The sequence below is a fragment of the Ogataea polymorpha genome (genome assembly GCF_001664045.1).
Source record: "Ogataea polymorpha strain NCYC 495 leu1.1 chromosome Unknown OGAPOscaffold_7, whole genome shotgun sequence".
NCBI classification, from domain to species: domain Eukaryota; kingdom Fungi; phylum Ascomycota; class Pichiomycetes; order Pichiales; family Pichiaceae; genus Ogataea; species Ogataea polymorpha.
This window is the reverse complement of record NW_017264704.1, coordinates 439,468-454,326: the sequence shown is the minus strand read 5'-3', so window position 1 is coordinate 454,326 and position 14,859 is coordinate 439,468. Positions and strand designations below refer to the sequence as shown.

The 14,859-nt window shown below is 50.2% G+C and overlaps 13 protein-coding genes across 13 annotated transcripts; 7 read left to right on the top strand and 6 right to left on the bottom strand.

The window, feature by feature from the left end:
* Window positions 1-24: 24 nt before the first annotated feature.
* On the top strand, window positions 25-1,188 carry OGAPODRAFT_78139 (uncharacterized protein; the record flags this gene model as incomplete). The annotated part of the gene is made up of 1 exon (XM_018356420.1): window positions 25-1,188. The coding sequence occupies one exon, from the start codon at window positions 25-27 to the stop codon at window positions 1,186-1,188; it is 1,164 nt and encodes a 387-aa protein (XP_018208738.1).
* A 66-nt stretch (window positions 1,189-1,254) lies between these two features.
* OGAPODRAFT_95906 (uncharacterized protein) lies at window positions 1,255-1,783 on the bottom strand (the record flags this gene model as incomplete). The annotated part of the gene is made up of 2 exons (XM_018357840.1): window positions 1,255-1,264; window positions 1,299-1,783. The coding sequence occupies 2 exons, from the start codon at window positions 1,781-1,783 to the stop codon at window positions 1,255-1,257; spliced, it is 495 nt and encodes a 164-aa protein (XP_018208737.1).
* Window positions 1,784-1,830: 47 nt separating this feature from the next.
* OGAPODRAFT_95905 (uncharacterized protein) lies at window positions 1,831-2,471 on the bottom strand (the record flags this gene model as incomplete). The annotated part of the gene is made up of 1 exon (XM_018357839.1): window positions 1,831-2,471. One exon carries the CDS (start codon window positions 2,469-2,471, stop codon window positions 1,833-1,835), a length of 639 nt encoding a protein of 212 aa, XP_018208736.1.
* A 176-nt stretch (window positions 2,472-2,647) lies between these two features.
* Window positions 2,648-3,034, top strand: OGAPODRAFT_14810 (uncharacterized protein; the record flags this gene model as incomplete). The annotated part of the gene is made up of 1 exon (XM_018353437.1): window positions 2,648-3,034. The coding sequence occupies one exon, from the start codon at window positions 2,648-2,650 to the stop codon at window positions 3,032-3,034; it is 387 nt and encodes a 128-aa protein (XP_018208735.1).
* Window positions 2,664-6,308, bottom strand: OGAPODRAFT_17446 (uncharacterized protein). The gene has a single exon (XM_018355123.1). It carries the CDS (start codon window positions 4,342-4,344, stop codon window positions 3,094-3,096), a length of 1,251 nt encoding a protein of 416 aa, XP_018208733.1. The 5' UTR covers window positions 4,345-6,308; the 3' UTR covers window positions 2,664-3,093.
* Window positions 4,494-4,983, bottom strand: OGAPODRAFT_10419 (uncharacterized protein; the record flags this gene model as incomplete). The annotated part of the gene is made up of 2 exons (XM_018353213.1): window positions 4,494-4,832; window positions 4,867-4,983. 2 exons carry the CDS (start codon window positions 4,981-4,983, stop codon window positions 4,494-4,496), a joined length of 456 nt encoding a protein of 151 aa, XP_018208734.1.
* On the bottom strand, window positions 5,105-6,313 carry OGAPODRAFT_10418 (uncharacterized protein; the record flags this gene model as incomplete). Its single annotated transcript, XM_018353212.1, has 1 exon — window positions 5,105-6,313. One exon carries the CDS (start codon window positions 6,311-6,313, stop codon window positions 5,105-5,107), a length of 1,209 nt encoding a protein of 402 aa, XP_018208732.1.
* A 616-nt stretch (window positions 6,314-6,929) lies between these two features.
* On the top strand, window positions 6,930-8,495 carry OGAPODRAFT_10417 (uncharacterized protein; the record flags this gene model as incomplete). The annotated part of the gene is made up of 1 exon (XM_018353211.1): window positions 6,930-8,495. One exon carries the CDS (start codon window positions 6,930-6,932, stop codon window positions 8,493-8,495), a length of 1,566 nt encoding a protein of 521 aa, XP_018208731.1.
* A 216-nt stretch (window positions 8,496-8,711) lies between these two features.
* On the top strand, window positions 8,712-9,957 carry OGAPODRAFT_17444 (uncharacterized protein). The gene has a single exon (XM_018355122.1). The coding sequence runs from the start codon at window positions 8,923-8,925 to the stop codon at window positions 9,883-9,885; it is 963 nt and encodes a 320-aa protein (XP_018208730.1). The 5' UTR covers window positions 8,712-8,922; the 3' UTR covers window positions 9,886-9,957.
* Window positions 9,958-10,039: 82 nt separating this feature from the next.
* Window positions 10,040-10,586, top strand: OGAPODRAFT_14805 (uncharacterized protein; the record flags this gene model as incomplete). Its single annotated transcript, XM_018353436.1, has 2 exons — window positions 10,040-10,042; window positions 10,080-10,586. The coding sequence occupies 2 exons, from the start codon at window positions 10,040-10,042 to the stop codon at window positions 10,584-10,586; spliced, it is 510 nt and encodes a 169-aa protein (XP_018208729.1).
* A 133-nt stretch (window positions 10,587-10,719) lies between these two features.
* Window positions 10,720-13,979, top strand: OGAPODRAFT_17443 (aminopeptidase). Its single transcript, XM_018355121.1, has one exon. It carries the CDS (start codon window positions 10,832-10,834, stop codon window positions 13,415-13,417), a length of 2,586 nt encoding a protein of 861 aa, XP_018208728.1. The 5' UTR covers window positions 10,720-10,831; the 3' UTR covers window positions 13,418-13,979.
* Window positions 13,556-14,191, top strand: OGAPODRAFT_10414 (uncharacterized protein; the record flags this gene model as incomplete). Its single annotated transcript, XM_018353210.1, has 1 exon — window positions 13,556-14,191. The coding sequence occupies one exon, from the start codon at window positions 13,556-13,558 to the stop codon at window positions 14,189-14,191; it is 636 nt and encodes a 211-aa protein (XP_018208727.1).
* Window positions 14,078-14,738, bottom strand: OGAPODRAFT_17442 (uncharacterized protein). The gene is made up of 2 exons (XM_018355120.1): window positions 14,709-14,738; window positions 14,078-14,652 (listed from the first exon to the last, which is right to left on the bottom strand). The coding sequence occupies exons 1-2, from the start codon at window positions 14,709-14,711 to the stop codon at window positions 14,248-14,250; spliced, it is 408 nt and encodes a 135-aa protein (XP_018208726.1). The 5' UTR covers window positions 14,712-14,738; the 3' UTR covers window positions 14,078-14,247.
* Between the last annotated feature and the right edge of the window lie 121 nt (window positions 14,739-14,859).

Genomic DNA, 14,859 nt, shown 5'->3' with positions numbered 1-14,859 from the left:
TTAATTTTTTTAGCAACCTGGCGAATGTCTGAGTATGCCGCGTATTTGGAAGATTTCGACCCGCTCAGATATGCCAATGAGCTTGTGGTGTCCACGAACAACGTAGAGGAGTCGGAACTAGACCTCACGACGTCCATCAAACGACTCCAATTCGACCTGAAAGATGTCGAAAAACGGCTCCAGAAAACTGCCAGCGAAAACTACACCACCCTCATCTCAGAGCTCGACACGGCCGAAGAGCTCCACAATACCATACAGCTAATTAAGCCGTCGCTGAAACAGGTCAACGCGTCGTACGCACGGCTGGAAACTGAAATTCTGCAACCATACAACGAATCCTCCAACTTGCACTCTGCACTGAGAAAAATACACCAGACGTCCAATCTGCTGCGGTCCTCGACGTATTTCATATATCTGATCTCCCGCATTGAAGAAATTGACAAGACCGACCAGGAGCTCAACAAAAAGCCGTTCAAGTCGCTCATCTCGTTGGCCAGACTTCTAAATCAGGTCAAGATTCATCTTGCAGACTCGCCGTTTCTCAAATCGTTGAAGCTTGTGAGGGACTACGAGTCGTTCCAGCAGCTCCAGACAGCAAAGGTGATGGACATTTGCAATACGCATCTCAAGAATCTCTCGCTTTCGTACGATGCCCAATCGATGCTCAACCTGATCAACGCGCTCTCGATCATGTCGTCGGAGTCGTTCTACAATCAGCTACAGCAGCTTCTGAGTCTCAAGATTGCAGCCGCAATCAACTTAATCATAAAGAACCTAAACAACACAAAAAGTCTCGATAGGGTCTTTGCTGAAGTATCGGCTTCTGGTAGGCTGATAAACCAGTTGGAGAAAGTGATGAAGTCCAACAAATGGCAGGACGCGAACAATACCAAAGACACGCAACCCAGTACGCTCACGATCTACGAAAAAGTCAACTCTGTGCTGCAGTTTGGTAGCTCATTGGGGACTCTTTTTTGGAAAGACACTGCCATTGGAGTGGAGCCAAAATTCAAGGAAATCGTGACAAGAGGTGGTCCAATCGCTAGAAACTTGAGACAGCTCAAGGAGGAAATCAAGAACTTCATTAAAAATGCTGTGCTGGATTCGTTCGAAGGCGACAGAGGCCCCGAGTGTCTGGAAGTTAGAATGATGCTAAATAGTGTTGCGTCTCTAGATACTGCTAGATAGCTAAATCGATGCCTGCGGGCTGTCTGCTGTTTTTCTTGGCTCGCTTGCCGCCTCGTCTGGTCTTTTTTATTCTGCTCTGACGCTGTATTTGCAATAGTCTATGTCTGAACTCTTTACGCCGTTTGGCGGCTTCGATCCTGCCTAGTCGCTGCTTTTTGCCAGGACGGGTCCGTTTTGTTTTATCCCTTGTTATGGCAGGTCTCATGGTGTCTTGTTGCCTGCCCAAAACCACAAGTTTGTATTTGCTGGGTATGATATTTCTGCTCTGCGAGATTATTTCCTCGCCATCCACCGCAGCCTGCTCAAATTCGGCCTTTTCCTGCGAGGAGTACTGCGCATAATAATAGCTCCGTGGCCGCTCGGTGTTTTCCTTCGCCAGCTCGTAATTATACTCCTTTTCCTCCAAACTAACCTGGACATCTGATACTCCAGAAAATAAAGGAAACGTCTCTATAGTCTCAGGCTGTGGCTCCGGTGCAACATCAACAATATCGACGATCTCAAACTCGATTCCAGGATCAAACGTATACCTGTGGCCCGCATCGGCAGAAACCTCCGCTTCGCCAAAAACCTCCTTCCGAGATACAACAGACATATCTAAAAACTAAAAATCCCAATAAATAAATAAAAATAAATACTGTATGTTAACGGTACGGAGCATCTGCATCGGCAGCATACCTGTACTCCTGCTCCCATCTGTCGCCGTTGGAAAGCAGCTTTTCTTTGTTGTACAGCAGCTCTTCCCGCGTTTCTGTCGAGTACTCAATGTTCGGGGTCTCGACAATAGCATCCACGGGACAGCTCTCCTGACAGTAGCCGCAGTAGATGCACTTTGTCATGTCGATGTCATATTTATATGTTCTTCTGGACCCATCCGCACGTTCCTCTGCCTCGATTGTGATAGCTTGCGCAGGACAGATCGCCTCGCACAGCTTGCACGCAATGCACCGCTCCTCCCCAGACGGATACCGTCTCAGAGCATGCTCGCCTCTAAACCGCGGCGAAATGGCTCCCTTCTCAAACGGGTAGTATATGGTGTACGGAGCACGGAAATACATCTCCAGAACGACATACATGCCCCTGAACATCTCCGCCAGCAGATACCATCTAGTTGCCTTGGAAAGTGCTCCCTCTTTGGACTCCTCCCAGGTTCGAGGACGCGGCAGCCGGAAGCCCGTGGGCCACGACGACTGCGGAGAGCCGGCCGTAGCAGACAGTGCCGGCTTGAGCACTGTCCGGGACAAATGCAGCGATCGAACCTGTCTCAAGCCGATGCGAATCATAAGGATACAGAGATAATTTGGAGTACTCCACCTTTTGTCGCACTCTGGTAGGAAGTTACCCGGCCCTCGCCCGTTTTAGGGAAATTAATAAAAGCCATTCTATTTTTCATAATCTGTGTAAAGCAAGCGCGTTTCCCAACTTCTGTTTGCCCAATTAACTTGATACTCAATTAAAGATGCTCAGACTGCAAGCCAGAACCTTTTCTAGCACTGCTAGAGCCCAGCTAGCCAAAATCAACCTCATTGGCACCATCGGGTCCGACGTCACCAAGGCCACCACGTCCTCCGGCAAGGAGTACGTCAGATACTCGCTGGCGGTCGACTCCAGATCGAAAAACAACGACTCAACCTCGTGGTTCAACATTGCCTGTTTCAATGAGAACCAGGCTAACTTCATGAGCGAACGTCTTGGCAAGGGAGCCAGAGTGTACGTCGAAGCCGACGTGTCTAACAGTCTCGTTGAGAGAGAGGACGGCTCCAAATATATTTCGTGGGTCCTGTTCCAAAACAACCTCGAGGTTGTCAGATTCCCAAAGAGAGAGGAGCCAGCCGAGTCGGAATAAAGCCTGGCCTTTTTTAAATCTGCTTTGTAAGTTAGTCTTAGCTCAATCGAAATAAGTAATTATATGTCTGTGTACTCCAGGCCCATCCGGCGCAAGTCGCGGCGTATGTCCTCGTCCAGCAGGTCCAGCTCCGCCTGCCGCAGCTCGTGCCGGATGTCCTCGTCGCGCGCCGTCGTCAGCTGCGACGACGGCGTGCTGACGTAATCATCGTAAGGACTGCGGCCGTCTGATTTAACGTCGTCCAGTTCCCAGCTCGAGACCGGCGATTCCTGCACATAGTCCTTGTCGGAACCGAAATCTGAGCTGTACTGCGTGCTGGACGTGGTGTTTCTGGAGATGTAGTTCTGTTTCTTGACCACTTTTCGGGACTCCTGCCATGCACACCATCTCTGCACCAGTCGGCTGCCACCAGGCACCGTCTCTAGCCAGTCCACGTACATGCGCACGGCGTCCTCGCCGAGCCCAAACAGCGCAAAGCCGATAACCGACATCGCGATCTGGATCCACCGTTCTGCGTCGTCGAATGAGTTATACGGAAGCCGCAGAATTGTGTCCCAGTATAGTTTTCTGCTAAAGTCTGGCTTGAACTGCGGCTGCCAGCCGTTCATGTTTAGCACCAGCGACAGGACCTTGAGCGGAAACATGGCACCAATCACGAGCGAGCAGAAAATGAGCATTTTGCTAAATCTGCGCAGCGAGTACCCTGAGTTGGTGCACTGCAAGATGTTTCTGGTGTTCTTTCTCTTGGCGAAAAACACAGCCAGGGTGGCCAGCGCAGTGACAAAACACAGCACTGCCCACAGCAGAAGCCAGAAGTAGTATAGCAGCAGCGAAATGCCGTATTTCAAGAACACCAGCCGACACCCTGTGCACTGCGTGATAGCGTATCTGAAGTAGAGCGCAAAGTACACAAACACGGCGATCAAAAGCGGGAATCCGACCACGCTGAACAGTTCAACGGCCGTTTTGGTGTGTTTGCTGTTGAACCAGTACTCTGTCCACCGGTTGGCTAGTAAAATCATCATCAGATTGAGCAAAATGCAGAAGATCGAGCCGGTGATGCCAAATTGTGCCATGAGCTGTACACGAATAGTCAAGTCGCACCAGCCTCTGCCGTCCCACGCGTCAGCATAGTCGTCGCCGCCCCATAAAGCGGCAGCAACAATGTACTCCAGCATCATAATCTCCAGATAGATAAACAGTGCGCTCGCAGGGATGTTGCGAGCGCGGATGTGCCACAGCATCGGCGGCACGTTCAGCGCAAAGCACACCGCGTGAATGCTGATCAAAAACGCTTTGAAATCAACCATTCTGTATGCATTTTGCTGTCTCCCTGCCGCTCGCTTTATATAATTTTCCCGTCAGCTACCACTGTATGATAATTCACCTTTGCAACCCCAAAACGGAAATCACGGCTGTGCATTTTTCTGAGACACCTGCCAACCACTCTCCACGCTTCTCAGCGCCGATGTGTCAGAGCAAGTGCAACAACCATCCCCAAACACGCCTGCGCAAACAGACCAATCAGAGCACGACCTGACCACCGAGACATGCCCTCTTGCACGCGACAGTGCGCATCCCAGCGCGCCTCGATGCCAGTGTCGGCACCTGAACCATCTGTGGGGTCCGCAAACGGGTCGGAAACCACGCTCTTGTCCTCGTACCGGCTTCCATCGTCGCTGGGCCGTGACTTGCGAACAGATCGGCCAAGATTCCACTCGTCGTAAAACCAGCAGTACATCCTTGCACCAACAACGGCAAGCAGCACCGGAGGCAACAGCAGGCCAGCAACAAACAGCTGGTTGTCAGCATCAGTTGGAAAGTGTACTTACTGGCGCAATGTGTCGTATAAATGTGTTTTGGAGTGCGCAGACGTGGCAGTCGCAGAAATCTTCCTGGTAGCTGTCGCTTTGCAGCTCCTCGACTCTTCCTAATTCGGTGGGTCTCATGAGAGCACAACAGAGCGCTCGCAACAGGATTTATACCAGCCGGGGTCCGTGTCGAGTTGGTTTTAGTCGTAATCGCTGTATCAAAAATATTACCGTTTTGGGAATATCAATGGAGCAGTCCTCACTGTCTAAAGAGATGTTCGGAGTAATGTTTGACAAATGCCAAAGGATGGTCTGCGTCGTGGGCGCCCATTTTGCCAATTCCCGGCGAAAAACACGTGATGGGCAGCACCAGCACGTCCGACACGAGTTTCGGCACATCCAGCTTGGTGAAGTCTTTCCAGGTGACTTTGGAGAAAATTCCACTGAGAACGTAATCATTGAAATATTTGAAGATGACGTCTGTCCAGACCCCAGCTCCGGTCCACTCCATGATCGAGAAGTCGCTTGCGGCGTCAAAGTCCAAAGTGCCTTCCTTGGCCCGTCTGAGCGTTTCCTCTGTGATCGTAGCTATCACCTCACGCAAAATTGGGTGTCCCGGTTTGGCCTGGATCACCCAATTGGCGAACTGCAGTCTTCTGGCAAAGAATTTGCGCCAGTCTGGCGTGTCTGGGTCGGACTGGATCCCGATGATCATGCCGATCTCCGAAGGGTCGACGTTTTCTGGGATCCAGTTGGGGATCGGCTGCAGTGGCAGTGTATCGACATCAGCATAAACTCCACCCTTTGCAAAGAGTATTAGGTATCTGAAAAAATCCATCTTGAGCACAATGTGGGGGAGCAGCTCGTACGCCTTCACCACCTCGGGCATGTGCATGTATAAATAGTGGACAATCGCGTTGGAAGTATCATCGTTGAAGAGCTCGTGCACAAAGCCCGGGTTCTTCAACGCCCACTGCTCCTCTCCTTCTTTGTACCTGGGTCCAAAATTGGCGTCGTTCAGACCGTACTTCCACGACTGCCAGATATAAGCAGGAAACTTCCTGTTCTGATCGTACGGAAACATGTACGCCAACCGCTCGCGCAGAGTCGCCTCCGGGTCCGGTCTGCGCAGCTCGCTCAGCTGTTTCTCTAGTCTCTGTCTATCCTGTTCCAGTTTTTTTAAACGAACCTCCTGCTCGTTCAGCAGCTTCTCGGTCAGCTCGTTTAGCTTGCGGGCTATTTCAAGCTCCTCCGAGTTCGATTTTCCCGAAAGACCGAGTCCTGACCCGCGCCGGCCTCGTCCTCTGCCCTGATGATCCTGTTGCGATGAGTCTGACTTGGGTACACCTGGACTTAGCACCTGGTGCAGGTCTGGCGTCGAATCCGACGATAGCCGGATAAGTACCACGACGATCACCACAATGCTCACAGACAGAAGCAGGGTTCGCTTGACTGTGTTTACTTTCATCGCCACGTAGAGGATTTGGATAAATCTTTTTTGTACTTACGTAATTACCAGGTAGCACAGCAGAAAGTGAAGAAAGGCAGCTCGCCAGAAAGGGGGCAGTGGCTTGAAGTAGATTTGGACCGCATCTGGCTAAATCTGGCAAGCGACGGTTGTCAGTCTCTTCCCCTGTTGAGATCGAGAGTTAGGAGCTAGCCAACACTAGCACCGAGCACGGTGATGAGAAATGCACCAACTTCTCTTGGGAACCCATCTTCCATGCCACCAGAGCACCGGCTTTCTTAATGCTAGACATCCAGCATCCCTGCCGGTTTGCCTCTTGTCCCGCTACCTCTGGTCTTTTGGTCATGTGCCATCCAGTACTTAGCACAGCCAATTAGCAATAAATTTTTCATAAATGATTAAACCCTCTTGTTTGACAGGTGTGCGATTTACCTGTCTTGGACGCCACGCTGCAACGCTTGCATCACAGAGGACGCTTGGCCGGCTCTTGTGGAACGGTCTGGCCAAGCCGGAGTTTCCACGCTCAACCCTACGACCATTTATCACTTGCACGCCAAGAACCAGCATTTTAGCACTAATGACCACCCCGCACGCACCGAGCGCCACGAAACTAAACATGAGCATGCTACGGCGCACGTACACGAATATGGGCGCACGAGAGCGATTTTTGGCGGCGGGAAAAAGCAGACTCGACCGCCTCGTCCTGCGGGCGAAATGGATTCTTCTGCGGCAAAACCGGCCCTTCAACGTGGACGAGATCAGCGCTTTTCTGTCGTGGATCGTGATGGGCAATTTTCTATGGGTTTTCATAGGCACCACCACATTTTGCGGCCTGCTGATCTACGTTGGAAATACCTTCACCGACGGCAAGATCAACAAGAAGTTCTTGCAGAAGCTCATCACTTTCGATAACAAACTCAACGTTGACATCAACAGCGACGATTTCAAGGCCTCCTGGGAGGACGGCGCGATCAAGTTGCAGAATCTCGTTGTTGGATATAACCCCAACGAACATCTACGGTACAGCGTCAAGATTGACACGGTGACTGTGACGCTGTCGCTCGGGAAATGGTTGGACGGCAAGGGACTCATCAAAGACGTAGATTTGACGGGCGTCGTTGGCTCAGCACACATGGACGAGCATTATCAGGAGGTCATGGACGAGTCGTTTTCTGCCAAATACGAATTTGAGCACTTCCAGATAAACAATCTAAAGCTGGTGGTGAGGCGCAAAAATTGTCCGTCGCTGGAGGTGGAGATATTCAACTGCAAGCTTCCAAGGTTGCGGCGCAACTGGATCACGTACGACTTCATCAACGCAGATGCATTTTCGGGATCGATCAATGGGTCATTGATCACGCTTCACAAACGCCAAAATCAGTTTGCCGAATTCTCTGCTCTGGACCATACCGAGGATACGAACCCGTGGAAGAAAATCACCCGGCTGCGCATTGATCAGCTGGACCTTGCGCGGATGACAGGCCCGGTTTCGAAGCTGAACTGGCTCCGTTCGGGCTCTGTCGAGCTGACGATCGACATCATGCTGCCTACAGAAGACGACTCGGAAAGTATCAAGGAGCTGCTGCTGCAGGGCAACGAGACCACGGAGGAAAACAAGTACGTTGTGATGGATTTCAAGGTGAACTTTCACGATCTTCAGGCTCGGGTTCCCGCGAAAATGCCCTGCTCGTCCTTGACCAACGCTCCATACATTTCAGAAGCTGATTTACGCGGCCTGGTTACGTTTATTAATGGCAGACGTTTTGGCTTAGCCATGCGCACGGCTGAAACGTGGGATATCGAGGAGAATCCTTTTGACGGGTCAGATCTTGCTACAGAGCCGGAAGAGGGCAAATCGGTGGACCCACGTGTTCCTCCGATAAAATTCCGTCTGGTTCACAACCTGGCCAATTTTGAGCTCGTGGACATGGTTGCCTGTCTGGGATTGCACACCGACCCACCGCGGGATCTGAGCGGCGAACAAAAGCAGAGTTTCGACAACACCAACAAGCTTATTGATGCGGCCATGACGGAGATGCTCGGGTTGCTGATGCTGTACAAGGAGGAGCTGCAACAGCGGCTGATCGAGGCCTACTCGAAACGGACGAATTTTGAGATATTCTTCAACAATTTCATCCTTGGCAACCTGATCCTGGTCGGGCTTGGCAGCTTTGTGATTTAGATAAATGGGCATGTGGCTGAAAGCCCCAATATTATGTATATAATTACGCAACGTGAGCCGCGCCGAAATCCTACCTTGGCACGTTTTTTTTTTTTTTTGGATCTCGGACAATTTAAATTACGCACCGACGCGGCAGTATACGGCTCAAGGAATATAATTTCAGCAGGCATGCAATAGGAATTATTATAAATATACGCGGAACTCTTTTTGGGCCCTATATATAGTCGACAAGTGTGCCAAAATCAGCATCGCAGGCGAGTTTGAGTGAAACGTTTACAACCTTTACCGTATCTTGAAGCGATTACAAATCAGAAGCATTGCGCAAAACGGAGCTTTACAAAGCAGCACATAAATGTGGAACCTGTGGAAAGAACCGTACCACGATTTGGAGGCGCAAGGAATGTACAAGCCCAGGCAGAGTCAATATATGAGTCGGGTGCGCACACACATCTTCTCTCTGCTGCTTGCGTTATCTATGTCTGTGGTTGCTATTCATTTCTACATAAAGGCAGCGCGCCTCAGTCAGGAGTTCGAGGACCAGATCAGCTCGCGGCTCATCAATATAGATACCGTCACACATGACGTGATTGTCAAGCCGATTCATTCGCACAACGACGAGTGGAGAAGACATCCGTTGGTGGACGCCCTAAAAGTGGGCGCGAATTCCGTGGAAGCCGACTGTTTCTATTTTCCAAACGACCCGGATACCATATACGTGGGCCATAACACTGCGTTTCTCAACAAGGAGCGCAACGTCGACTCGCTGTATCTGGATCACCTGTACGATATGCTAGAGAGAGCCAATGCGAAAAACGACACTTCTCGCAAAAATGGTATTTTTTATACTTCGCCGGAAACCACCACCTACTTCTACATTGACATTAAGACCAAGGGCGAGGAGCTTTTGGAGGCACTGAATAAGAAAGTGGAGCGATTTCTTGCCAGGGGATACCTCACTACCTACGACTCGGAAAAAGACGAAATTCGCGAAGGGCCTCTCACCATTATCATCACAGGAAACTACCCTTACAATTACATTAGTTCCCAGAAACTCCGCTACGCCTTTATCGATGCGCCATTGAAAGATCTGGTGGACCCAGAGAAGGCCCGTCTCTATCCCGCGGGCAAAATCTCGATATTTTCTTCCGCTTCGCTATCTGAGCTGACAGGCTCCCACAAGGCGCGGAGTTTGTTCAGCGGGCTGTCCACTCACCAGCTGGCCGACATTGAGAAATACATCTCTGCTGCTCACAAGGTCGGGCTCAAGACACGGATCTGGGACACCCCGAAGTTCACAAAGTCCATTAAACACACCGTTTGGAAGCAGATTATTGCCTTGGGATCTGATTACCTAAACGCCGATGAGCTTAAGGAAGCCGTCAGCATATGATCCGCAACGATGACCGCAACTGGGGTGGGTGTACGGGAATGGCCGAGCTAATAAAAGAATAAATCGATCAAATAATTTAAGTCAATAAAATTCGAATTTATTTATTACCAAGCCTAAACAAAATAATTAACTGAATAAAACATTTCTTGCCATCATGGTACGTATTGCAATTATTCGGCTCTCCTAACATCCAGTCTTTGAATCCACACACGGGACTGCCAAAAGGCTGGAAAATCAAGATCTCCAAAACACACAACCAAGAGTACTACTATAACCCTTCCACGTCCGAGTCGATCTGGACCCCTCCAGAGGGAACGGACAAAGACGCATTGGACTTATATCTGTCGAAAAACCTGCACAAGCCCAAGAAGGTGGCGGCCAGACACATCCTCGTGAAACACAGGGACTCGAGAAGACCGTCCTCGTGGAAAGAACAGAACATCACGCTCACAAAGGAGGAGGCAGTCGAGCTGATCAAGGGCTACAAAGCGCAGATCGAGTCCGGAGAGGCGTCGTTCGAGGAAATCGCATCTAAACACAGCGACTGCAGCTCGCACTCGAAGAACGGCGACCTGGGCTATTTTGGGCCCGGCGAGATGCAGCCTAGTTTCGAAAAGGCCGCGTTCGGCCTACAGGTGGGCGAGCTGAGCGACGTGGTCGAGTCCGATAGTGGCATCCATCTCATCGAGAGAACAGGATGATGGTCACATGTGCTTATGTAATCACCAAACGGTCAGGTAACCATGCCGAAAACGTTGGGACCCGAAAACTTGTCGTCGAGATGTTGAAGACCTTTCATAGAAGTGTGTGCACAAATATATCGAGGTTTTTAACTCGTCCGAAATATCAAGCACTGCCGTTCCGACACGCGGGTGTGCACGTAAAAATATATAAAGTGGCAAATCCATACGGGGTCAAAAATTTACACTACTGCTCGCACGGTACCATGAGTCCCCCACAGAGACAGGTTTTGCCTGCCAACGTCAAGCCGGTTCACTACGATCTGAGCCTGAAGCCTGATCTGACCACTTTCAAGTTTAGCGGAGAGGTCACCATCGACCTGGCCGTGAAGGAGACAAGCAACTTTATCGAGCTTCACACGCTGGAGCTCGAGCTTTCTGAGGTGCACTTGAGCACTAAGGAAGGAACAGTGACTCCCAAGGAGACGTCCTATTCCAAGGATGACCAGTCAACGACGTTCAAGTTTGGCGACAACATCCTGAAGGCGGGAGAGTCCGTCCAATTGTCCATCAAGTTTATTGGTGAATTGAACGACAAATTGAGTGGATTTTACAGGTCTTCGTACACGGAGAACGGCCAGACGAAGTACTTGGCCACGACACAGATGGAGGCTACTGATTGCAGACGGGCTTTTCCGTGTTTCGACGAGCCTAACTTGAAGGCCACCTTTTCCATCTCCATTGTTGCCGACAAGGAGTATACCTGTTTGTCGAACATGGACGTGAAGGAGGAGAAGTCTATTTCTGAGACCCACAAAAAGGTTGTCTTCAACACGACTCCGCCTATGTCTACTTATTTGGTTGCGTTTATTGTCGGAGATCTGAAATACGTGGAGTCCAAGTACAAGTTCAGAGACATTCCTGTCAGAGTGTACACCACGCCGGGCTACGAGAAGGAGGGTCAATATTCTGCGGAATTGGCCGCCAAGGCTCTTGAATACTACGAAAAGGTGTTCGACATCCCATATCCTCTGCCAAAGATGGACATGGTCGGTATCCACGACTTCTCGGCGGGTGCCATGGAAAACTGGGGTTTGGTCACCTACAGAATGGTCGATCTGCTAGTGAATGAGACCAAGACCAATCTGGCTACCAAGCTGCGTGTTTCTGAGGTTGTTGCCCATGAATTGGCGCATCAATGGTTTGGAAACATCTGTACGATGGACTTCTGGGACTCTCTGTGGTTGAACGAGAGTTTTGCTACCTACATGTCGTGGAAGTGCTGTGATCACTTTGAGAAGGACTGGAAAATCTGGGAGAACTTTGTTAGCGACTCGTTGCAGATGGCTCTTTCGCTGGATGCTTTGAGATCGTCACACCCGATTGAGGTTCCTGTTTCGCATGCCGACGAAATCAACCAGATTTTTGACGCCATCTCGTACGAAAAGGGATCCTCTGTCCTTAGAATGCTTGCCAATTACCTCGGAGAGGAGACTTTCATCAAGGGCGTCTCCCACTACGTGAAAAAACACATGTACGCCAACGCTGTGACCGAGGACCTGTGGGCCTCGTTGTCTGAGGTGTCAGGCAAGGACGTCCAATCCACAATGAACATCTGGACCAAGAAAGTGGGCTATCCGTTGGTGCAGGCGTCTGAGAATAACGGCAAGGTGATTATCAGACAGCACAGATACCTCACCACCGGTGATGTCAAGCCAGAGGACGACACCACCGTGTATCCGATCTTTTTGAGCATCAGGACCGACAGCGGTGTCAAGGAGTTTGTGTTCGACAAGAAAGAGCAGGAGCTGGACCTCAAGAGCTCTGACTTCTTCAAGCTCAACAGCGATACCACCGGTGTGTTCAGAGTAAACTACGAGCCGGAAAGATGGCATATTCTAGGTGCTGCCGCCAACAAGCTCTCTGTCGAGGACAGAATCGGTCTTGTTGCCGACGCTGGTGCGCTTTCGGTCTCTGGCTACTCCAAGACCACCAACCTGCTTTCTCTGACGTCGCACTTCAAAGATGAGCCATCATTTTTTGTGTGGTCCGAGATGATTGCCAGAATTGGTGCGGTCAAGCGTGCCTGGCTCTTTGAAGACGAGAGCATCAAGGAGGGCCTCAAGGCATTGGTCAGAAGCCTTGTGAGCGACAAGTGCCACAAGGCCGGCTGGCGATTCGACTCTTCCGAGTCCTTCCTTGAACAGAGACTCAAGGCACTGCTCTTCAGCGCTGCTGCTGCCAACGGCGACCAAAAGGTTATTGATGCTGCCAAGAGCCTCTTTGCAGGCTACATTGCCAACGAGAAGTCAGAACTAGATCCTAACCTCAGAGGAACGGTGTTCAGCGTTGCTGCAACTCACGGCTCCAAAAAAGAGTTCGATGCGCTCGTCAATTTGTACAAGGAGACACCGCTCGCGGACGAAAAACAGGAGGTGCTGGTCAGTCTCGGCAAGTTTGAGGACAAGGAGCTGCTTTCCAAGGTCACCGACATGCTTTTGGACGGAACCATTAGAACTCAGGACGTGATCAGACCAATGGCTGGCATGGCCACTCACAAAGTCGGTGTCGAGCACTTGTGGGACTTTGTGACCAGCAGATGGGACGAGATTGTGAAGGCCATCCCTGCATCGCTGACTTTGCTGGCTTACGTTGTGGACTGTGCCACACGCGGATTCACCACCAAGGAGCAATACCAAAAGGTGGAGGAGTTTTTCAAAGACAAAGACACCAAGGCGTTCGACCAGAAACTTGCCCAGGCTTTGGAGTCGATTGAGTCCAGAGCTAAATGGGTCAGCAGAGACTCCAAGGACGTTGCTGACTGGCTTAAGGCTAATGGTTACTCGTCCTAGGGTTGTGTAGGATTATGTCATCACTTACGTACACAGAGATAAAATAGTACTGGGAAACCCTGCCTCCGATGGATCCTTGTTGCCCCCATCTGATTACCCTAAATTCTTTTGTTTATCTGTAAAGCGGATTTATTGATTATGGAGAGGGAGATGTCAAAGAGAAACGCGGCCTCGTCCACGCCCAACGTCAAGGGCTCTGATTGGCTGATCCTGAGGCCGGCTAGTGCCCCCAAACAGCAGACGACGAGCGAGTTGATCACCCCACTGTCAGCCAAAGAGCATGCTGCTTCCAAGATACCAGTTATAACACCCAAAGCCAATAAGGTGGTTTCAAGAGCGTCGAACGAGTGGCCTGGCCACGGACTCAGGTTCAATGAGGTTGTTAACGACACATCGTTGACGCCTGTTAACGCCTTTGGCAGAGCCGCTACTGCTGGATCTACCACGACGGCAGCCACTGTGGGGACGAAGTTGAATTCCAATGAGCTGAGAGAAGACGACTCTGTTTCGTGTATTACCAATTCGTCAACCTCGACGCCTTGCAACCCCAAGAAACGCAAACTAGAGGCGGAACCGCTGCCATTCTTCTCCTACAAGAGACCGGAGTATGGATTACAAGAGAGCTCAATGTTGCAAAAAATGCGTGACCCTGAGATGGCAGCATGGATCAATGAATCGCTAGAAACGATCCAGGATTACGAGAAAATCGTGGAAAAGGTGATCAGTCTGAGAAACAAGTTCAACAAACTGCTCTCGCCAGAGACAGAGCTTTAATTTGCTATAGTTGTTTATTCTGTGAGATACACAATATTAAACAGGAAGTGTGTTGCTTACTTTCTGTATCTTCTGAGACCTCTGTTAGCAGACACAGCGATCACGGAGGCTGGAACCTTGAAACCAAGGGATTTGATCATTTCGTCGGTGTCGGCATCGATGTGGAGCTGGCCCTTGTTCTTCTTCAAATCCAAGGCCGACACTTCTGGGACGTATTGGTCCTTTCTTTCTCTCTCTTCCTCTTGCAACTTGAACGAAATACCTCTGACTGGACCCTTTTGAATTCTCTTCATCAAGTGAGTGGTGTAACCAGCGATCTTATTTCTCAATCTCTTGGACTGGATCTCTGCGATTTCACTGGTCAATCTCTTGTTGACCTCAAAGTCCAAGGTCAATTTTGGATAGTATTTCTCGATGAGAACCTTGGAGGCTCTCTTGACGGTCTTGGTTCTAACTCTACCCTGAACATGTTAGTGTTTGGGGTTCCACTTGCTATAGCCAGCTAGCTCCTACTTACCATTTTGTGATGTTAGTTTTCAATCCTGGTAAAGAAATTTTTCACAGGACTGAACCAAAAATGCGATTTTGGCCCGCCACCACATCACGTGATACACTCCCAAATTTTTTACCCGTAACTTTATTGCTCATTCCAATTCCCGTACAAGGTC

What these genes read in the sequence shown, in the direction of transcription:
- OGAPODRAFT_17446 (XM_018355123.1), bottom strand. Translation starts at nt 4,344, where the DNA reads ATGGTTGATTTCAAAGCGTTTTTGATCAGCATTCACGCGGTGTGCTTT.
- OGAPODRAFT_17444 (XM_018355122.1), top strand. Translation starts at nt 8,923, where the DNA reads ATGAGTCGGGTGCGCACACACATCTTCTCTCTGCTGCTTGCGTTATCT.
- OGAPODRAFT_17443 (XM_018355121.1), top strand. Translation starts at nt 10,832, where the DNA reads ATGAGTCCCCCACAGAGACAGGTTTTGCCTGCCAACGTCAAGCCGGTT.